Source organism: Thrips palmi, unplaced genomic scaffold (genome assembly GCF_012932325.1).
Source record: "Thrips palmi isolate BJ-2018 unplaced genomic scaffold, TpBJ-2018v1 HiC_scaffold_12, whole genome shotgun sequence".
Lineage (NCBI taxonomy): Eukaryota > Metazoa > Arthropoda > Insecta > Thysanoptera > Thripidae > Thrips > Thrips palmi.
Window position 1 is genome coordinate 13,098,878 of NW_023144623.1, and position 22,834 is coordinate 13,121,711.

At 57.0% G+C, this 22,834-nt stretch overlaps 1 protein-coding gene across 1 annotated transcript; it reads left to right on the top strand.

Annotated features, from left to right (window-relative positions):
- The first annotated feature begins 138 nt into the window (after window positions 1–138).
- LOC117640065 (paramyosin, long form) lies at window positions 139–20,875 on the top strand. The gene is made up of 15 exons (XM_034376291.1): window positions 139–441; window positions 2,819–2,875; window positions 4,420–4,506; window positions 4,613–4,779; window positions 4,952–5,030; window positions 5,437–5,682; window positions 6,480–6,676; window positions 7,004–7,353; window positions 8,120–8,247; window positions 8,436–8,548; window positions 16,886–17,081; window positions 17,395–17,688; window positions 18,249–18,455; window positions 19,007–19,207; window positions 19,859–20,875. The coding sequence occupies exons 1-15, from the start codon at window positions 325–327 to the stop codon at window positions 20,057–20,059; spliced, it is 2,640 nt and encodes an 879-aa protein (XP_034232182.1). The 5' UTR covers window positions 139–324; the 3' UTR covers window positions 20,060–20,875.
- Window positions 20,876–22,834: the final 1,959 nt, after the last annotated feature.

Below are 22,834 nucleotides of genomic sequence, written 5' to 3' on the forward strand. Positions count from 1 at the left end.
CGAGCCCTCGCCGCCGCGCCGCGCCCCGGGCGTACCGAAATACCAAGGAGGCTGCGTGGACGGCGGCCCGCGGCCAGAGCGGCCGCGCACACACGAACGCAAAAGCGCCCGTGGGATCCTGCCCCCTCCCCCTCCCCCTTTCCGACCGGGGCGGTTCCGTGGTTCCGCGGGTCCGCGAGCCAGTCGGCGCGAGATTCTCAGCCGCGACCACCTCGATCGACACCGCACCCAGACCGGGCCGGACCGCTCCGTGAACGTGACTTTTTCCTGGGTCCCTACCCACCACTCGAAAAGAAAGACTCACAGTTCACCGACCCGCCCAAGATGGCCGGCATCACCAAGACCAGCAAGTACACATACAGGAGCACGGGCCACGGGGGTGGCGATGCCAACGTCAGCATCGAGTACTCCGCCGACCTCAGCGCGCTGACCCGGTTGGAGGTAAGCCTCGCCCTCGGCCTCGCCGCCTCGCCCCGCCGCGGAGGCCGTGTCCGCGGCCGTGTCCGCGGCCGCGTCCGAGCACCTCCGCGTCGACCGCCAGCGCCTCTGGATTACGTGCGCGCGGGCCGCCGCCAAGCAAGCCAGTGCAGCAAAGTGCAGCGAGTGACGCCGAGTGTGTGTTTTCAATGTGCAAAAAACAAAAAGGAAAATGGAAGCAAGTTTTTGGTTACCGCCAAAGTGGAAAGTGAAAGTGAACAGTGCGACGAGTGAGTGGGATTAACAGCGAGGCCTCGACGTGCACGGTGAGGTGTAGCAGCGCCCCGCACGCCCCGCCCTGGGCCCGCATCGGCATGCTAGGACCTCCGCCTGCAAGACCCCCGACACGACCCCGCCCCGGCACGCCGAGCACGCCGCACGCGAAGCAGCCAAGCAGCGCGAAGCCAGCGCGCGTGCGTGGGAACCAGCTGGGCAGGAGGAAAAAAAAAACAACAGCAAAATCTGTACTTTTCCAAACGAATTCGGTTAGATTTGTTTTTGATGCTCAGCCGTGTTGGGGCTCTCGAAGCGCGTCTCACGCAAGCTGGTACAGTGCAGCGCGTCAACGCGGCGTACGCAAAGGCCCAGAAATTTCATGTCGGCTTTTGTCTTTCCGAAGTACGCATTCGTTTGTTTGTTTCGCTCCCCATGCAACTCCGCGCAGGCCGGGCCGGGGCCTGGCCTACCCCAAGATGGCCCTGATGGCCCTGGAGGGGCGTTAGGTCCCTGCCTGCCCAGTCGCCGGGCACCTCGGGCAGCGGCGCCACGGCCAAAGCGCCGCCAGACCGCCAGCAGCCGGGGCGGGATCTAGATTTGGGGCTGGGCGTCGCCGGGATACGTTACAGCAGCGCGGAAGGCTCGCCCCCCTCCCCCTCCCCCTCCCCCATGCCGGCCTCCCCCTCCCCCCTCCCAGCACCGGCCGTTACAACCCCGCCTAGTGACTCACGGCTAGGCGGTGGGGGAAGGAATTCAAACCACAGAAAAACAAGCTGAAATTTTGTTATTTGTTTTACGCGGAAGTTGGTTTATTTTCTTTGTAGTTTTTGTCAGATTGCATACATTTGTAAAATAGGGTAAAACCTTTCTAGCTTTCAAATCACTGTTTTTAACTTTCAAATCGGTGTATCCGAAGGCCATGCCACGCAAAAGATTTCTTGTCGATGCGCCCGATTAAATGTTTGGATGATGTGCTACAGCGCAGGTGCAAAATCCTTTTCGTTCGCAAGCTACATGTAGCACCGGTGACAAGTCTTTTAGCTGCAGTCCTAAATTTTCTTTATTGATGTACCTGCGCGCGTTCAACTGGGGTTTGATTTGGAGTTTGTTTTGCATGTAATATGCTGTATGTCCTACCAGGTTTTTCTTTAAACCATTCCACGAGTGGAAGCGGAACCGTAGTGCATGCTCCTCTCGAACAATGCATTGCAAACAGTAAAAGTGTGTACCCAGCACACTCAAGTAATCTGTGTGTGTGGTGTGTGTACTCTGGACATATTGATGCTTTCTTCAGCACTGTCAAAAGTAAATTTGAACAGCCCGGAAAGTGTGGTCCGAAGCTGCGCTAGAAATAAAAAAAAAATCGATTTTCAAATTATTTTTTTGTGCTACCTGCTGGAAACTTGTTTACAATAAAAACATTGGTTTTGAATTTTACCTGAAAATCAGGGGCAATATTTCCGTTTCGGGAATCCGCAAGACTTGTTTTAACAGTGAGTGTTGAGTCTGCACTGTAAACGTGAGTGGTTCTGGAGACGCGTCACGGTTGGGGGCTGGAGGGGGCTGGCTGGGCCCCTGTGAAGTCGAGGGTAGGCAGTCCCGCCACGCTCGCGTGTCGCCGTGCGGCCTACCCTCACGGCGCTCCAGCGGCCGCGGTCCCGCACGGTAGAACCATCTCCTGGGAATTGACCAATGTTCCTACAAATAGCAGATTTTCCTGGAAATTGACCAATTTTCTTGAGAAACCCAGGAGATGGATTTACCGTGCGAGTGCGACCACTGTTCGGCTAAAAGCCCCGCGATGGACCAGTGTCTAAAGGGTTGCCAACCTCATCCTGTCACACAACATCTATCTAGGCTGTGCTCTCAGGAAGTGGCCTAAAAGATCGGCTGTGAGGTTGGCAACCTGTTCGATTCGACACTGGTGCGCCGCGCAAACTTTTGACTGGTCATGTGGCGACACTGGTCCGGACTGCAATACATTTGAGTTCATTTCCGCTGCTGTGAACATTAGGGGTGGATTCAATATTCAGTTGAAAAATGACTTGAAAATGGCGAACGGGAGGGCTGGCAGATTATGCGGTGTCCGAAAACAGCTGATTAAGTGCGTCCTTCTGTGTTGCAGGACAAAATCCGGCTCCTCCACGAGGACCTCGAGTCCGAACGCGAACTGAGGCAGAGGGTGAGTACAACGAATGATGTAGAAGCCAGGCTGTTTCGTAACGAAAAAAGAGATGTATAAAGAAAAAAACAAACGAAACGGCCTTTTTCTTTTTTTGTGTGAGTGAGTGAAAGTGTCACCAAGGTAGGCGGGACGAAGAATTTATCGCGTCGCGCGTGGGAGCGAGAGAGACGAGGAAGTGACCAGTGTGTGAGCCAGTGCGTGGGCCCGGGCCCGGCCCGGCGCGCCTCGCGGCCAGCGGCAGCCAGCGTCTCGGCTTGCCTTCGAGTGATTTCGTAATTTTAGAGCGGCGAGCCGACAGAGCGCGCTGCCGGCGCCGCGGTGGGCTCGCCCACTAAAACGGCAACTCGCGGACTAAAAAAACACCCAGACACCGGTGTATTGTGTCCGCAAGGGTGCATTTTCATCCACGATGGGCGTCGGAGGTTTACGCGTTTGGAGTGGAACAGCTGGTTCTTGTTCGCCCTGCAGGGATTGACTCTGAGCCGTCCTTCGTCGATCTTCGTCTCTCTCGCACTCATGAGCGTCCTGGCGGTGCGAGAGAGAGAGAGAGAGAGAGAGAGAGAGAGAGAGAGAGAGAGAGAGAGAGAGAGAGAGAGAGAGAGAGAGAGAGAGAGAGAGACAGCGACGCGAGCACTGTTTGGAGTCCGCCTGCTGCAAGGCCGTGCCGGGCGCACCAATCTCTAAGAAAACGGCCTGGCGATGCTCGTGCTGGTTTACACCAGAAAAATTAATTCGTTCCTTGAGCCAGGCTAATTTACTCGAAATAAGGGAAATTTCTTGAATGGTTCAAGCAAATTCACTTAATGAAAGTAAATTTTCTTGGTTCAATAAATGTGGTTTTGGCGTGCACTAGACCAGTGCATCGCACCTAAGACGATTCACGAGCCAGAGCTACTTACTGCTCTGCAAGAGCCCAAAGTCTCGGGCGAAGCGCACGGTAAAACCATCCCCTAAGAACTCCCAGGAGTCAATTCCCAGGAAAACCTCCTGAGATTCTTAGGGATATCGATCAATTCCTAGGAGATGGTTTTACCGTGCCGAGATTCAACCAGGAACAGTTTCCCGTGGGACGCGGCGGGCAAACGGGCGACGCGGGTCTTCCTCCCCCTGCCTCGCCCCTGCCTCGCCCCGCCACGCTTGTTGATGCAGGCACCAGCCCAAGCTAGCGAAGCCACGGCGTTGAGCTTGAGGAACGCGCCCCGCTAAAAATACTGGTCACTCTCTCGTCCGTTTCCCACTAGCTTTTCGATTCTCGTTCCGTTTTCCTCATGCGTGATAGTCCATTCCACTCACTGAAAGAAGTAAATTGAGAATTAACAGAGGTATATCTGAAGACAAAAAAAAAATACCGAAGGTCCCGGTGTAAATTTGCGAAGATTCTTCTGTACGAAAATATCGGTGGATTTACGAAGAGTCTTCGCGAATTTACGCCAGTTCACTCGGAAACATTTTTTCCAAGGAGCACCGTCGTAAATACCGGAGATTTATTGTTTACGGTGGTGTCGAGAATGCCACGACTGACTCGCCTTTTTGTCTTGCAGATTGAACGCGAGAAGGCTGACCTCTCCGTTCAAGTCATCTCCCTGTCAGAGCGTCTGGAAGAGGCTGAGTGCGGTGCCGAGGGACAGGTCCGTTGTGGCGCGGGTTCAAATCCTGCCGGTGGCAGGTTATTTTGCTCTTTTCTTGTTTTTTCTTTCTTCTGAAACCTAATAACATAGGCGTTTGGTCGCGCAGTTCGAGATTAACAAGAAACGCGACACAGAGCTCACCAAGCTCCGCAAACTTCTCGAAGATGTCCACATTGAGTCTGAGGAGACCGCTCACCTGCTTCGCAAGAAGCACCAGGAGTCAGTCGCCGACTTCCAAGACCAAATCGACGTCCTCACCAAGCAGAGGCAGAGGTGAGTCAACGTCACTCAAAAAATGCCTTATTGTACAGACTAAAATTTATGAGTTTTTCTCGTTGTTGTTAAACATTGACCGAAAAAGTACTACACAAATTACCATTCACAAAACCTACATGGTAATATATGGCAGTCTATCACACAACTAACGATCTTCTTTGTCCCACAGGATTGAAAAGGAAAAGAGCAAATTCCAAGCCGAAGTTTTCGAACTCATGTCACAGGTCGAGAACATCAACAAGGAGAGGGTAGGATTCAAACCAATGCCAATTCTTTTGAGATTGATCGTCTCGTTTCTGCACACACAAAATCCTTATACACTTTTTGTTTGTCAGTTACGCACTGTATTTTTCATATGTACAAATTTCTTCGTGCAAACAATTTTATGCAGTTTAGGTTATGCATGTGCAAGATAGTGCGTAACTTACGTACGAAAAGTGAACTGTAAAGTTAAGTGTGTACTTCGTCGTACACATATAGAGCACTAAAGTGTGTACTGAGAACACAAAACTGAGTACTGGGTACGAAAGTGTGTACGGAGTACGCACCAAGGTTTTCAGTGTGCATAAGGAATTGTTGTGTGTCCAAACGCGAAACCTAACCGTACCTAACCTAACTAAATCTAACCTAACAAAAAGCAACGCACTTCCGCAGATCGTTGTCGTCAAGCACTCCGAGAAGCTGGAGGTGACCATCCACGAGTTGAACATCCGCATCGAGGAGCTGAACCGCACCATCGTCGACATCACCTCGCACAAGACCCGCCTGTCCCAGGAGAACATCGAGCTCACCAAGGAGGTCCAGGACCTCAAGGTCAACATCGAGAACGCCACCTACCTCAAGAGCCAGCTCGCCGGCCAGCTCGAGGACGCCCGCCGCAGACTCGAAGACGACGAGAGGGTGAGCTGCAGTTTCTAGTTTGAGTTGATGTCGCGGGTGTCAAGTACACCAGTGTGCGTCTTTCTTCAAGCGTAGTGGCTGCTAAACTCTCTGTTCTCTCCCGCCTATCTAAATGCATTGGAGAATTCGTTATCTTCGCTTGACTTTGAGCGCAGTTCCTTGAGTGAATCGCACAACGAAGCATAGTGGGCTAGAAGACTGCACTGAGAATGAAAGAGTCATGATCATGACTAAAATTTTGGGTGGGGAATTCTTTATTACCCAAATTTGGGTCAGGAAATTTTCCTCGCCCAAATTCGGGTGAGGAAAGTTTCCTCATCCAAATTTGGGTCATAATACTATGGAGCTAGAGCTGATACACCCTTCCTCACCCAAAATTGGGCGAGGAAACATTCCTCGCCCAAATTTGGGTGAGAAAGTAAACCTCGCCCAAAATTGGGTATTGATCATGACTTTTTCATTCTCAGTGTGGTGGAGACGGCCAAAATTCTAGATGCGTTTTGAGCTCCTGAGTCGCTAAATGCGACTCCAACCGAGCGAGACCCCACCAATGGATACCTCGTGCGGAGAGCAATCTATTGGTGGGGTCGGGGTCACGTTCGGTTCGAGCGCCATTTAGCGACTCCGGGGCAAAACATCCCGTCCGGGACTTTGACTGTGGCCCACTGTGCTGCTTCGCTTCGGTTTTACCAGTGCAGTATTCATCATGCAAGCGGTCTGGGTTTGCATTCAAAAACCGAAGAAGATTGCTGATACAAACCTAAATTTTCAAAACTTTTTCTGTTTTCGATTTCCAGAGGCGCTCCATGCTGGAGGCTTCCCTCCACCAGGTCGAGGTCGAGCTGGAGTCCGTCCGCGTGCAGCTGGAGGAGGAGTCCGAGGCCCGCCTGGACCTGGAGAGGCAGCTCATCAAGGCCAACGGCGACGCCCAGGCCTGGAAGAGCAAGTACGAGACCGAGGCCGCCGCCCGCGCCGAGGAGGTCGAGGAGATCCGGTAAGTCTACCAAAACGGCGCAAACTTGCAAACAAAAACACGCTGTTCAAAAAATCTTGGAAATTTCCGGAGAACATCACTGTAAAGGAAGGTGTCACACATACAGTACTAAAGTGTGTAGTGAGAACAGTGATTTCTGAGTGCACACTTTGAGTACGAAAAAGTGCACTGAGTGCACACTAAAATTACCTCCGTTCTTCGAAAAATTGAGAGACCTCTGGAAATCCCCGAAGAAGCATCAAAACGCACTTTCGGGAATTTTCATTTTTTTTAAACAGTGAAAAAGCGGACAAACTGACCGATGACTATTTTTTCCCGTCCCTGCAGCCGCAAGTACACCGCCCGTCTCCAGGAGCAGGAGGAGCACATCGAGACCCTCATCGTGAAGGTCAACAACCTCGAGAAGCAGAAGTCCCGCCTGCAGTCCGAGGTCGAGGTCCTCATCATCGACCTCGAGAAGGCCAACAACACCGCCCGGGAGCTGCAGAAGCGCACCGAGCAGCTGGAGCGCATCAACATCGAGATCAAGTCGCGCCTGGACGAGACCACCGCCCTCTACGAGCAGTCCCAGCGCGACCTGCGCAACAAGGCCCAGGAGCTGCAGCGCACCGTGCACGAGCTGGACAAGACCCGCGAGCAGAAGGACGCCCTGAACCGCGAGAACAAGAAGCTGTCCGGTAAGCCGATCGACGATCAGCATTTGTGTGTGTCTGTGTGTGCGTGTGCGTATGTGTGTGTGTGTGTGTGTGTATGTGTGTGTGCACTGTAAAGTTGAGTGCGTGTACTCTAAATTCTTGTGGACTTTTTATCCATATCTATACATGCGAAAGTGAGAAAATTTGTTCATATAATAGGTACAATTTTAGAAAGACTTAAGTACAATATGGAAATATTGTCCCTAATTTACGTAGAAAATTGTACATAGCTTGCGTTTGTACAAATATGGTCATAATTATGGGCAATAAAAGTACATAAACATTTAATGTGTACTGAGTACACACATAGAACAGTAAAGTACAAACTTTGAGTACGAAAGTGTGTACTGAGTACTCACCAAGGTTTTCAGTGTGTAGGTGTAAGGTGAGGAAGAAAAGTACAGAGTAAGAAAAATGCACCCCCCTGAGTGATCCCACAGCAGCGGCATCTCGAAATCCAACAAGGATTTTGCACTCAAGTTTTCATGTTTGGTTGAAATAACTGGTCGAGAGATGGCTCAAAGACAAGGTTTCCACTCAAGAGTGCACTTCTCTTACCTCGTATACTGTTCTTCCCCAAACTAACCCACATGGCACGCCAGTGCAGTGGGTTGAAACGCCCGTTTGCGGAGCCAACCGAGCACCCCGTCGACGCGCGGGGTATCTCCGCCGCCACGCGCCACTGGGTCTGTGGCGCGGAGTATTCCCGACCTGATCCACCCCTGACCTGCCTTGCCCTGCCCCGCAGACGACCTCCACGAGTGCAAGGCCAACCTGACCGAGCTGACGCGCCGCCTGCACGAGCTGGAGATCGAGCTGCGCCGCCTGGAGAACGAGCGCGAGGAGCTCACCGCCGCCTACAAGGAGGCCGAGGCCGTAAGCAGACACTCCACCGCCCTGCATTCCGAGAGTCTCGCTCTGTCTCTCTCGCACCCATACGGGACGCTCCATGAGCGCGAGGAAGACAGAGCGACGAAAACGACTCTCGGAATCAGTCTGCTGGGGCTTTACACATTATAAGTGTGCTTCCTTTGCTGAGAGCGCCCTCGGCGTGCGGCTTGCAGGGCCGCAAGGCTGAGGAGCAGCGCAACCAGCGCCTGGTCGCCGACTTCAACCAGTTCCGCCACGACGCCGAGAAGCGCCTGTCCGAGAAGGACGAGGAGATCGAATGCATCCGGTGAGTCGAGTCGCCTCCGCGTTCCGCGGGCAAGGGCGGATCCAGAGAGGGGAGGGGGGTCGTAAAAATCACTTACTTTTTGCCCCACCTTCAGAGGGAGGCGCACAGTGAGCCAGAATGTCGGTGCAGGCAGCGAAAGCTCTACACGCATTTTGAGCTCCAGAGTCGTTAAACAGGACTCGAACCGAGCGTGTGACCCCACCAATAGATTCCTCGTTCGGAGAGCAATCCGTTGGTGGGGTCACACAGTTTGAGTCCCATTCAGCGACTCTGTAGATCAAAACGCGTCGTCCGGGATTTTGACCGCCTCCACCTGTCTTCTGGCCCACTGTGCGCTGTGGCTGTGGGCGTGGGGCTAAAATCAGCTGGTCCTCCGCGGGGTAGCGCCAGCGGGGCGGGGCGGAGAGGCAGGGGGTATCTTCGCGCTGGTACGCTCGGACAGACCCCTCGCGCTGGGCCGGCGGGAGCGCTGAGCGCCCGAGCAGCGGCAGGTAGGCAACGCGTTGCACTCTGCTGCCACGCTGCTGCCTACCTGCCGGGCGCCTCGGTCGTTCCAGTGCACCTGCGCTGGCTGCCTGGCTGCCTGGCTGCCTGGCTGCCCTGGGCTGCCCGGCCTGGCCGCCCCGGTGCGCCCCGGTGCGCCCCGCCCTCCGCATACATCACGCCTATCTCCGTCATCTCGGGCAAGCCCTCGGGTCCGGGCCGCCGCGCCGGCCGGGTCTCTAGGCGCGGGGTATCGCCGTCCGGTGTTCACTTGAGTCGTGGACGTCAACCTGGGCCTGGGCGTCAAGGTGGACGGCGAGGTGCCACGCGGCGCCGCGTCCCTGAGCGTCTATTTCTGGCGGGCTGGCCTAAAGGCTGGCCGGGCGCGGCGGCTAGGCGCGGCCCTAGTCCTCGTCCCGGCGGCAGACCGTTTCCGCAGAGTCTTTTCGTCGCTGTCTCTGTCGCACTCACGGGGCGCCCCGTAGGAGTGCGAGAGAGACAGACGTATCGGCTTGCCGAGGCGGGCAGGCCCTTGCAACGTGACGCCCGACGCTTCGCCCTGTCTCTCTCGCACCGGCAGGCAGGCCCTCACTACGTGACGCTTCGCCCTGTCTCTCTCGCACCGGCAGGCAGGCCCTCACTACGTGACGCTTCGCCCTGTCTCTCTCGCACCGGCAGGCAGGCCCTCACTACGTGACGCTTCGCCCTGTCTCTCTCGCACCGGCAGGCAGGCCCTCACTACGTGACGCTTCGCCCTGTCTCTCTCGCACCGGCAGGCAGCCTCACTACGTGACGCTTCGCCCTGTCTCTCTCGCACCGCAGGCGGCCTCACTACGTGACGCTTCGCCCTGTCTCTCTCGCACCGGCAGGCAGGCCCTCACTACGTGACGCTTCGCCCTGTCTCTCTCACACCGGAAGGCACGGCCGCCTCTCCCAAACAGGACGCGGTGGAGGTTGTCTTGTTCCCCGGTCGACCGACGGGCCGCTCGCGAGCTCGCGCGAAAAACAACCCTCCACAACAATGTAGATGTTTTGCCCGGGAGAGCAAAGCGGACAGTGTGGTGTCGCGTTGGACGCGGCGCTGGGCGTGACCCACACGACATGCAAGCATTGCGCCACCGCGTTGCCGCCTTTGCGGCAAAACACGGTGAAGCAGGGCGTGAATTGGCTGCTGGGTGAGAGGGGCAGGGGAGGGGTATGCAAGTCAAGTCACCCCGTATTTATAGCGGACCAGCCGAACAGAGTGAGATTATGACGCGTGCGCTTGCATCTACGCCGTGGAGGCCGACGTTGACGTTGGCCGAGCGCGCAGTGTCGTCGCCGACGGACGCCAAAGTTCCGGGTTCGAATACCGGCGCCGGCGCGTTCGAGTTCTCCCATCTGCCGAATGAGTTTCTTTTCCACCGGTCTGTACGATGACGGCGTGGTGCTAACCTCGCCCAAAGGCTGGCCGCTGGCCGGCGGGCAGGGCGGTAACGACGGACAATTGACCCAGATAGCATGCCCTTGTTGATGAGCCCGCTGGTCTCGGCGTCAGCCGCCGCGCAGCCCAGCTGACCACTGATTCCGAGAGTCGCTCTGTCTCTCTCGCGCTCATGGGGCGTTCCGTGCATGTGTGAGAGAGACAGAGCGACGAAAACGACTCTCGGTCTGCAGGCGCAGCCGCGCCAGCACACCGTACCGTACCGCATAACACTTGGCAGCGCGCGGGGCGTCCGGCGTGCCGTCCGCGTCCTGGCGTCCGTTCTGGCGTCCGTCTTGGCGTCCGCCAGACACGAGGCGGCCGCGTCACGTCTCGTCATCGAGGAGGGAGGCAGGGAAGCGCCAAGGTCCGCGATGAAAAAGCGCGCGCGATGAACGAACAATGCCGGCGCGCGCTTGGCCAGCTTGGCACCGGCAAGGTTGTCTCTGGCGCGGCGAGGCACGGCGAGGCGGAGCGGAGGGAGGCACACCCTCGCGTGAGCTACCCTGATAATTATACACACCAAGGCCGCAGGTACAGTCCCTTCTCAGTAACTTTGGGCGTGGGCGGCGCGGCCGCGCTCAAGAGGCGGCCCGATGGCCGAACAGGGGGCAGACTGCAGACTGATTCCGAGAGTCGTTTTCGTCGCTCTGTCTCTCTCGCGCTCGTGGGGCGTCCTGTGCAGGTGCGAGAGAGACGAGGCGACGGAAACGACTCGGAATCAGCCGGCAGGGCTGCAGGGCGGCGACAGCGGTGGAGAGGGTCAAGTGGCGGCCTTGGCGTGGTGCTTGGCTGCTTGGCACCTTCCGGGCCGTTCCGGGCGCCACCCTCGCCGCCCGGATCCTCCCCCTCCCCTCCCCCTCCCCTCCCCCGCCTCTCCGTTTATTCACCGCCGCCTTGGTTCGATTTTCGATTTTCCGACAGCGAGTCGCGCCTCCGGAGTCCTTATAGAGAGTCCGAGATAAGAGTGGATTGGATCGGGCGGCGGTGGCGACGGCGGCAGCGGTGCACAGTGGGTGAGAAGACCGGTGGAGGCGGCCAAAACTCAAGACGCGTTTTGAGCTACAGAGTAGGCCTCGAACCGAACGTGTGACCCCACCAATGAATTCCTCGTTCGGAGAGCAATCCATTGATGGGGTCACACGTTCGGTTCGAGTCCCATTTAGCGACTCTGTAGCTCAAAACGCGTTGAGAGTTTTGGCCGCCTCCACCGGTCTTCTGGTCCACTGTGCGGTGGCTCCACAGTCGAGCGAGTCCGCGGCCAGCAGTCCTCGCTCTGTCTCTCTCGCACCACTGCGTCACACCCCGTGAGTGCGAGAGAGACAGAGCGAGGGCTGCGGGGCCTCCACCTTGAGCCGGACAGGCGGGTCACCGTGTCGCACGCCACTCCATGACGGGCACGGCCGCCGTGTCCTGCTCGAGTGCGGCCAGACTGATTCCGAGAGTCGTTTTCGTCGCCCTGTCTCTCTCGCACTCATGGGGCATCCTGCATGGGTGTGAGAGAGACAGAGCGACGGGCCTGCACTGGCAGGGGCAGTCAGTGGCCGGAGTGGGTCGATCAGGAGCGATTAGCTCATCACAGGAATCCAGCGAGAGCGACAGGATAAGGGAGATGGGGGCGAGATAGTCGTACCGACAGAGCATGAAAACCAAACAGTATAAGGCTGCGCAAAAGACCCTACATGGTTCCTGCCTTTGGTTCCCAACAGCGGCCTCGACGCTCTGTCTCTCTCGCACTCATGGTGGGGCCCGTGTGGGTGCGAGAGAGACAGAGAGACGACGGCGCTGTCCGGAGTCAAGCCGCTGCTTAGGGGCGGAACGGACCGCCCCGCGCGCACTAATGCGATTACGCCGCCCACTACACGTGCGGAACTGATTCGGACTCGAGCATTAGTCAAAGTCGCAAAGGGGTGTGCCAGCGTAGGCAACGCACGCACGTCGCGCCGCGCGGCCTCCTCCTGGATTGGCAGGGCCGGGCAGGGCAGTGTAGTCGCGCGGTGCGGCCTCCTGGATTTGCAGGGCAGTGTAGTCGCGCCGCGCGGCCTCCTCCTGGACTTGCAGGGCAGTGTGGTCGCGCGGTGCGGCCTCCTGGATTTGCAGGGCAGTGTAGTCGCGCCGCGCGGCCTCCTCCTGGACTTGCAGGGCAGTGTAGTCGCGCCGCGCGGCCTCCTCCTGGATTGGCAGGGCCGGGCAGGGCAGTATAGTCGCGCGGTGCGGCCTCCTGGATTTGCAGGGCAGTGTAGTCGCGCCGCGCGGCCTCCTTCTGGACTTGCAGGGCAGTGTAGTCGAGTGTAGTCGCACCGTCTCTTTGAAGGGCCGGCGTGCCGCGTGCCGCCATTCGTCAGAGCGACGTGCACGACGTGCGATTGATTCTCGACAGAAGCCAGATGTGTGTCTCGGCGGCAGCGGGGGTGGGGGCGGCTGTGTGTTGCGGGGAAGGGGGCCGCAGCGGTGCCTCGGGCTGTGTCGGGCTGTGGTGGCCTCAGGTGGCCGCGGGTTGGGGCAGGTCACCGGCGCGCTGCCAGGTGCCTCCTCAGCCCTGCAGCACCCCGACGAGTCCCCTGCCGGCCACTGCGCGCCCCGCTGCCCTCTGGCCTCGCAGTGATAGCGCCAATGGCCACAATGCCCGTTTGGGTTTCTAAAAATAGGGCGCAATGCCGATACTTCCATTAAACGAATGGCGGCGGTGGCCCTGGACGGGTCATGGCGTCTGCGCGGCCACGACGCCGAGGCCACGGCGTCCCCCAGGACCCCACCCTGGCCGGCACCCTGGCCGGCACCCTGGCCGGCACCCTGGCGCCCTGGGATGCCGCCATGCCGCCGACCGCCAGTCGATCGCTGACCGAACGAACCGCGAGTCGTGCGCCCCCGGGATCCGAACCCCGAACCCGAACCCCCGAGGCCGCCGACGCCGGAACCGGAAACGAAGACGACAACGAACCCGACGAACCCTCACCATGCGGGACCGTAAGAACGACAAGAAGAAGAAGAGGCACCCGAACCTGCCGAGCAAGAACAACCCGGCCACCAAGTACTACGACCCGACGGACGACCACGGCATCAAGGCGTACTTCCCGACGCCGGACTACTCCGCCGTGGAGCGCGACATCCAGCTCCGGGAGCACCCGCCATGGCGGTACAGGCCCATCAGTGTGTCCGACCCCACCTGCCTCCGCCGCAAGGCCGAGGCGGAGCGCCGCGTTCGGGACCGCGTCGGGTGGACTCGGGCGGACCAGCTGGCGGTGCAGCGTTCGGTGGGGGTCGCCAGCCTGCTCAACGCCAACCTCCACGCCGCCCCGCGCCGCCCCGGCACCCACCCCGCGGTCTGGGCCTACCCGGCTGACCAGGACGCGGACACCAGTCTCGGACGCGACCTGCACCGCATCTCGGAGGAGCTCGACGTTGACGTCGCCGCCCAAGCCGTCGCCGCCGTCGCCGCCGTCGCCGCGGACGCCGCCGAGAGGAGAAAGTGGCAGCAGGAGCGGGCCGCGAGGAGAGCGGCCGAAGAGGCAGCCCTCAAGAAGGCCATCCAGATCAGGCTCCAGGCCGACCGGTCTCCGCCGCGTGAAGAACAGCTCCCCGACGACGCCATGCCCACCAACGAGTACCAGGGCAAGTCGGCCCGCGCCATCGCCGGCAAGCTCATGATGGAGAGCGTGAGGAACCTGTGCCTGGACCGGTCCGCGTCGGCCCTGGGCCTGGACCGCGGCGACCGCGGCCTGCTAGAGCAGCGCGCCGCCCTGGACCGCGATGCGGCCCTGTCGTCGTGCTGCAGGCGCGTCGAGACGGACGAGGAGCAGGTGGTGACCACCGTCACCACGCTGGCCGAGGAGCGCAACATCACGCAGTCGCTGGACACGCTCAAGAGGGACATCCGCGGCATCCAGGCCAAGTCCCACGAGTTCCTCGAGGGCACCAGGTGCAGTGCGTAGCGGGGCGGGGCGGGCAAAGTCACCCCGCAGGGGGTGGCACGGTGGCGGCCGCGGAAAGGCGCGAGTGCGAGTGAGATGGAGAGCTGGGTTCGGTGGTTATGCGATTCGATGGCGACGGCCTGTACGGGCAACAGCTTGCTTACGAGCAGCAGTGCGTCTGTCCCTCACCCACCCCTGCGGGACGCCCCGTGAGTGCGAGAGAGACAGAGCGACGAAAACGCTATTTGGAGGCAAAGAGCAGGGTCGCAGCACGGCACCGCCTTTGCGAGTCGAAACGCTGTGAGCGCGACACCGGGCCTGGCGGCTCCACAGGCAGCACGCTCCCGTTTATTTACAGAGCGATATTAGCACTGCTGGGCGGGCTTTCGGTGCTTTCGGTGCTTTCGGTTCCCGGGCCTTCGGGCTTTCAGGCTCTGGGGGAAACGAAGCAAGTGTCATTACATTGGCCGCCGCCGCGCTGCCAAGCTGGCACTTCCCCCGCGGGCCGATTCCGAAGGAAGGTCTCGTCGCTCTGTCTCTCTCGCACCCACACGGGCGGCCTTGAGTGCGAGAGAGACAGAGAGAGACCACGATGGCGGTACGGCTCCACGGTCCTGGGCGCTGCCAACGTCGCCGCCAGAGAGTCTCATTGTCCCCCAAGCCTCGCGCGTGCCCCTTCGTTAATTTTATTTTTCGGCTCGGCAATGTCGTGACGCGAAAAGCGTTTAAAAGTCGAGGCGCTTTCGTGCCGCTGTTTGGCAATGCTGTCGCGGCGCTTGGCCGGAACCCGGAAGCGAATCGCCAAGCGCAAAGCGCGGCAAAGCGCCACTCAGATCGATGTCCGCCAAGCGCGGCAAAGCGCGGCAAAGCGACTAACCATAATGATGGCGGATCAACAGATTCCTTATCGCCGCGCTCGCTTCGCAGCGCTTCGCCGTGTTCCTGGCAGGCCGACTCCGCGCTGTTTCCTTCGTCGCTCTGTCTCTCTCGCGCACCCCTACGGGACGCCCCATGAGTGCGAGAGAGGCAGAGCGACGAAAACGACTCCCGGAATCGGAATGAGGACCGACGCGAGCGCAGTCATTACTTTCCGTGTACTGAGCGAATGCGGACAGGGCGCACCCCGCACCCCCTTCCCGCTGGACTTCCCCCGTTCAACGTTCGGCGAGTGGTTTTCCCGGGTTTTCCGCCCGCAACGTGTTGTCTCGCTCGCTCTCACAGGCGGTCTGTCCACCATAAGGGGCGACTGGACAAGGACGGAGCTGTGAAACAGCGTCGCGGTCGCCTGCTGCCGGTGCTAGCGCATCCTGGAGGACTCTTAGGGGAGAGGTGGCGACTCATTCTGAGGCTTCGGCAATGTAGGATGATTCTGAACAGCCTCTCTCGCATCCCAAACGGAATCCTCCAAAAGTGTGAGAGAGAGACAGAGCGACGAAATTTCTGTTCGGAACCAGCCTGCTAAACCATCGTATAATTTAGCGCTCGCTCAGCTGAGACGCATCCAATGAGAGCGCACTGACGTCACCGACCTGTCGACTCTCTCCCTTCGAGGCTCTCTAGCACAGCCCGGCCAGCCTCAAGCTCGCCGAGCCTTTAGCCCTCGTGCCCTTATTACCTGCTGCACTTTTAGATTGTTGCTCTATTTTTGTCATTGCCGAGGTACAGTGGCGGCGCGCGGCGCTACGCGGCGCCTCGCGTGTTGCTTGCGGCCACCGCCGCCAGGAGGCGCCACCGGGGGCGTATTGTGACCTGCTGCTGCAGACTGGTGCCGAGAGTCGTCCTCGTCGCTCTGTCTCCCTCGCACCGAAACGGGGCGCCCCGTAAGCGCAAGGGAGACAGAGCGACGAGAACGACTCTCGGAATCAGTGTGCTGCGCCAACAGAAAGGGGCGGAGAGGGGTGGGGAGGGCAGGCAGGGTGGTCGCGTGCGGCGGGAAGCCATCAGGAAACGTCTGTCAGACATATGCAAAAAAAAATATTCCTCTGCGCATTTGTTTTCGATTCTAATCGTCGTCGTCGTTCTGTGACGTTTGGTATCGGTGCCATGTTTCGCGAGGTAATTAGTGCCCACTGGGATGGACGGGGACTGTCGCGAGTTTGGACTGGGCACCGGGAGGGAGTTAAAGACAGGTTTTGAGTCAAAAAGTGACGTCAAGTTCACTTAAAGTGACGTCAAGTTAACTCAAAGTGACGTCAAGTTAACCTAAATTGACGTCAAGCTAACTCAAAGTGACGTAAAAGGACTCGAAAGTGGCCTGTGTCCCTCTTGGGAGCCAGCGGCGGATCTCTAGAGCCGGCTGGAGGAGAGGAAAACAGTGGCCTTCTTTTGCTCACTGACAGGGTCAAAGTTTTGCTTTTTGCCTACCTTGAAGGTGGCTAAATAGGGCCCAAAAAGAGGGGAAGGAGTCGTCCTTTTGCACCCCCACTGGATCCGCGCCTGCAGTTCCCAGCGTGTTGACCGATCCTTCCCCGCCTGTTGCAGCAAGCAGACCGCCATCGAGATCGAGCAGCTCAACGCCCGCGTCGTGGAGGCCGAGACCAAGCTCAAGACCGAGGTGACCCGCATCAAGAAGAAGATGCAGATGACCATCACCGAGCTGGAGATGTCCCTGGACGTCGCCAACAGGAACAACCTCGAGCTCCAGAAGACCATCAAGAAGCAGTCCATCCAGCTCACCGTAAGCAGCCCCCACACTGTATCCGCACCTATTGTGGACGCACAGTCGGCCAGAAGACCGGTGGAGCTGGTCAAAATCTCGGACGCATTTTGAGCTCTAGAGTCGCTAAATGGGACTCGAACCGAACGTGTGACCCCACCTATGGATTCCTTGTTCGAAGAGCAATCCATTGATGGGGTCGAACGCTCGGTTCGAGTCCCGTTTAGCGACTCTGGAGCTCAAAACGCGTCGAGAGTTGTGGCCGCCTCCACCGGTCTTCTGGCAAACCCACTGTGGGGCGGTGCCTAATGCTCCCCACGCGTGTGCCCCACAGGAGCTCCAGGCTCACTACGACGAGACCCAGAGGCAGCTGGCCGTGACCCTGGACCAGTACGGCATCGCCCAGCGCCGCCTGCAGTCCCTGACCTCCGAGCTGGAGGAGGTGCGCGGCAACTACGAGCAGGCCCTGCGCTCCAAGCGCACCGCCGAGCAGATGTACGAGGAGGCCCAGAGCAGGATCAACGAGCTCACCACCATCAACGTCAACCTGGCCGCCTCCCGCTCCAAGCTGGAGCAGGAGCTGGGCACCCTGGCCGGCGACTACGAGGAGGTCACCAAGGAGCTCAAGGTGAGGAGAGCAGAGCGCTCTGCGCGCCACACACCCAAAAAAAAATGTTTTCTTGATTTTTGATTTTCTTGGTTTTTGTAAGAAAAATAATCTTGACACAAGAAAAATTTTCTTTATTCAAGAAAAAAAATGGATTAAGAAAAATTTTCTTGCAAAAACCAAGAAAAGTTAAATTTTTCTTGATTCAAGAAGTCATTTTTTTTGGGTGCACAAAAAGAAATCTCTGTTGTGGTTGTCAACTCTGTTTGATAGGCTGAATTGGAGAACTATAATAGAAAATCCGATACCTGCCACTGAAAGCTGGTTGCTATACGACCGGGCACCTGTTCGATGACAACAAACCCCAGTTGAGTTAGTTGTCGTCTTAGAAGTGTACCCGGGCTGCCACTGCTTTTGATTGTGGATACAAGATTTTCGATTGCAGCTTTCCAATTCAGACCGTCAAACAAAGGCAATGACCACAAAAGAGTTATTTTTTTTCGGGCGCCAAGGGCATAAGACTATGGGATTGCTTTCGGACACTTTTAGCGCGGTGGTTTTGAAACGGGTCCATGTTGCAGATCTCCGACGAGAGGTACCAACGCGTGCAGGTCGAGCTCAAGCACGTCGTGGAGACCCTCCACGAGGAGCAGGAGCGCGTCATCAAGATCGAGACCATCAAGAAGTCCCTGGAGATCGAAGTCAAGAACCTGTCCGTGCGCCTGGAGGAGGTCGAGGCCAACGCCATCGTGGGCGGCAAGCGCATCATCAGCAAGCTGGAAGCCAGGGTGCGTATACTGTTAAAAAGCGATTTTTAGCAGTGTATAAAGTGTATCTAGCGGCGGATCCAGAGTCGGCCTGAGGGAGCGTCAAAGTGCACTTTTTGCCCACTTACAGGGGCAATATGGCGCTTTTTGCCGACTTACACGGGCAAAGTGGTACTTTTTGCCTGCTTACAAGGGCGTGTGACACTTTTGCCATATTACAGGGGCAAAGTGGCACTTTTTGGTCTACTTACTGAGACACAGAGGCATTTTTTGCCTACTTTCAGGGCCAAAGTGGCACTTTTTGCCTACTTTTAAGGACAAAGTGGCACTTTTTGCCTGCTTACAGGGGCAAAGTGGCATTTTTTCCCTCTTACAGGGACAAAGTATAGCGTTTTGCCCACCTTACAGGCGGCTATTTGGAGGCCAAGAGACGGTGGGAAAGGGGGGGGGGAAGCCGTGCTTGCAGTCCATACTGTGTGTACGGTGTAAACAGGGTATACACGCTGTACACACAAAGCCAAAAGTTATTCTTTCCTGTTTTGACTGACCTCTCCTCGCTGCGCTCGCTGCAGATGCGCGACCTGGAGCTGGAGCTGGACGAGGAGAAGAGGCGCCACGCCGAGACCATCAAGATCCTGCGCAAGAAGGAACGCCACGTCAAGGAGGTCATGATCCAGAGCGAGGAGGACCAGAAGAACGTGGCCCTGCTGCAGGAGATGCTCGACAAGACGACGCAGAAGGTCAACATTTACAAGCGACAGCTGAACGAACAGGTGCGTGGTGTGGATATCACAGGTGTTGTCGCCGACACGGTGAGTAGACTGATTCCGAGAGTCGTTTTCGTCGCTCTGTCTCTCCCGCTGCTATGGGGCGCTCCACGAGTTGGAGAGAGACAGAAGTGCGGCTCTCGGAATCAGTCTCCTGGCGTGCATGTCTCTGCTCGACCGCAACAAACCAATGTGTTGTGCTCGTCAAAAAAATTCGAGAAGTGCATTCCGAGGCTTTTTTGGAAATTGTGGGAAGCTTCGTGTTTCGAAAAGATTTTTCTGTTACCTGCGGAAAACTCACTCAAACTAAAAACATAGGAGGGTTCGGAATTTTTCGAAGTTCGGAGTCAATTGTGCACGCAGTGGGCTAGAAGCTCGTTGGAGGCGGCCAAATCTCTAGATTTGAGTTTTGCGTTTTGCGCTCCAGAGCCGCTAAATGGGACTTGAACCGAACGTGTGACCCCATCAATGGATTCCTCGTTGGAAGAGCAATCCATTGATGGGGTCACACGTTCGGTTCCAGTCCCATTAAGCGACTCTGGAGCTCAAAACGGGTCAAGAGTTTTGGCCGCCCCCACCGGTCTTCTGGCCCACTGTGCAGTGGTTTTGCGTGTGCCCTACCCTAATTAACCGCCCCGCCCCGTTCCCGCGTTGCAGGAGGGCATGTCGCAGCAGTCGGTGACCCGGGTCCGCCGCTTCCAGCGCGAGCTCGAGGCCGCCGAGGACCGCGCCGAGAACGCCGAGAGCAACCTGTCCCTGATCCGCGCCAAGCACCGCACCTTCGTGACCACCTCCACCGTCCCCGGCTCCCAGGTGTACATGGTGCAGGAGACCAGAAGCTCATCCGAGGCCTTCTAAGTTTTGAACGCGGATGAAGGAATAAAGGGAACAGGAGCGCGGTGACCAGAAACAAACAAAACACGCGTTATTTTTCTTGACTATTTTCATCGTGACGTTTTTAATTTTATTTAAGAGAGGAGTGTCCGCGCGGCCGAACGATCTCTTGTCTGACAGTTCGAAATTCCATCACAACTATTTCAAACACTCTCTCGGTTTCTTTTTTGACTTTTTCTTTTTTTAAGAAATAAACACCCTTTACACCACAGACGACATACTTGGGGTCCGCCATGTCGCGAGGATGTGTAACACTGTATAAAGAAAACAATGTTTATTGTGCAAACTGAATGTTTCGCTTTCGACATAATACCCATGGCATTGTTGTTTTTATTTCGCTTTTGGGGACGACACTGGAGGGAGCTTGTATTGCATTTAGTAGTGGTGACACGGACCTGGTGGATTGAGAAAGCAGCGAATGCAGGGAATCTACCCGGCTCCCACCCCACTGCTGGGAGGGGGTGGGGACCAGCAGATTCCAACAAACCGTCACTCACGACTCACGCGACGAAAATAAACAAAAACAAAAACACACAGGGGGGAAAATTACAAGCTGGAAAACAAAGTGGAGGAGACTGACAAACTAAATGACAAATTTATAAATGGAATATTTCGTAAGTGCGATACAGTCCAATGATATTTTTTTCTTCATTGACTGGTCTGTTGGTAAAGTTTATGTAAGATTAATAATATGAGGAGGTTCGAGAAACTGTCTCGAAAGCAGCTGTCTTTATATGTGATTATTCTGATAAACCTGAAATAAAGTTTGCTAACAACTCACGTTGTGTTCATGTAGAAGCCTTGCAGCCTACACCCACCAATCCTGGAGGACCGTCGTGTTCCGTCAGATTTTTATCACTATTTCAAATCGAAAATTCGGACTTGAGATGAATTTAACAAATATTAGGCGCCTCTTGCTCTCGATTTACAGAAAAGTTAAAAGTAGTGACTTTCCTCAAAACTCCACCAGGCCTGTCCTCCCGAAAGAAAGCAAAGTAGTAGCACCTGTTAAGGACCACGAACTGCTCAAGGACACAAAAAAGTAGGGTAAAGTGCCGAACATGGATAATCGTTCCAAACATGAACCACTGTCTATTTTGAACAAACTGGACATCTTATTTTTTTAAGGCTCTATTGGTTATCCTACTCAGTTATCTTCATTCTTCAGACAACATATTTGGTTTTAAAATAGAATGTATGGAAATAAAAGCCCGTGTGGTGATCTGTGACTGGCACGTTTGCCCTTACGTAAGAGAACAATTAGGCTCATCCACGGTGGGATCGCTGGTCAATGGTACTGCAGGGGAGAGAGAGAGAGAGAGAGAGAGAGAGAGAGAGAGAGAGAGAGAGAGAGAGAGAGAGAGAGAGAGCACAGGGGCAGCGTAGGCCACCCGCCTCGCAGCGGGGTGTCGCGGGAGCGGTGGGTGGCCTACCCCGCAGGCGCTAAAGCACCTCCAATCTTGACTAACCCAGCGCTCGCCTGACCTTCTATAGCGCATGCCTGCCACTTACTACTCGACCGGTTGCCGCGGTCTCGCAGCCGCAACCGGGGCAGGGCCGTCAACTCCCAAGACCGCAACACTCCACCGTCGGCGCCGCGCAAGCTGCCCCACCTTGGGGTCAATGGCCCTCCTCAGCGCGCTGCGGTGGCCAAAGGAGTACCGATCGAAGATACTCCGGAGCGGGTATACAATGGCTTCGCCGCCTCACCGCGCTACGCTGTACCAAAGTACGTCTTTTTTTGGGTGTGATGAACTTTCTGCATTATCTCTTCCACGAAGAGCGTTTATGAAAACGCGTCGCACCCAAACAAGGGGTTTCTTGAACCAATTGGCGTATCAAACATCAGCGGTGCACTTCAAAGGTGCGAAACCTTACGCTTTAGCTCTACCTGTGCAGATACTTTGTTTGAAATTGTGAAACATTCAAGTATAAATAAAGTCTCAGTTCAAGATACGAGTTTTTTAAGGTTACAGGTCAGGGGACGACCTTGCCCGAGTTCCAATCACTTGAAGAAAATATGCTTCATAACACGGTCAAGTACTGCACTTGCCGTATGCATGTCCGCAGCTTGATCACGAGAGGGCGCTCTGTTGCTGCCTCTCTCGCACTCATGGCGCGTCCCGCATGGGTGCGAGAGATACAGAGCGACGAAAGCGATTCCCGGAATCAGGGTGCCACGGTGTGGTGGGTGATTCAGTCCAGTCCATTGAGCGCCGCGTGGGCCTATCAGAGTCCCGGTGCAGGGCGGGGGAAGCAAGCAGCTACTTGGGGCGACACTGAATCACCAGGAGACTTTCTGAGAGTCGCTTTTCGTCGCCCCGTCTCTCTCGCACCCGCGCGGCGACTTACGTAAGGGTGTGAGGGAGACGGGGCGATGACAACGACTTTGGGAATCATTCTGCCGGTATGTACTTCGATATGTTGGCGGACACTGCCTGGCGCCCGGACACCCACCCCGCCCCGCTCCGCCCCGCCCCGCCCCGCCGCGCCTCGCGGCACTCCCCTCCCCCCTCGCCGTGGTCGGCGCGGTAGGCGCGGTGGCGTGGTGGGGGCCTAGCCGGCCGAGCCGCCGCGCCACGCCCGCCGCAACGGGAACGCGGCGGCGGGGCGGCGGCGCGGAGGGCGGTAGCGTGGCGGCGGCGGCAGTCAGAGTCTCGCCGCCGCCGCGGCCCGCTGCAGGCACTAGGCAGAGCGGCCGGCCCCTCGCGCTCACGTGCTCCGCGTGCTCGCCCGACC

What these genes read in the sequence shown, in the direction of transcription:
- LOC117640065 (XM_034376291.1), top strand. Translation starts at nt 325, where the DNA reads ATGGCCGGCATCACCAAGACCAGCAAGTACACATACAGGAGCACGGGC. An exon ending in AACGCGAACTGAGGCAGAGG is followed by an intron (nt 2,876 to 4,419) that starts GTGAGTACAACG and finishes TTTGTCTTGCAG; the next exon opens with ATTGAACGCGAGAAGGCTGA. An exon ending in AGCAGTCCATCCAGCTCACC is followed by an intron (nt 17,082 to 17,394) that starts GTAAGCAGCCCC and finishes TGTGCCCCACAG; the next exon opens with GAGCTCCAGGCTCACTACGA.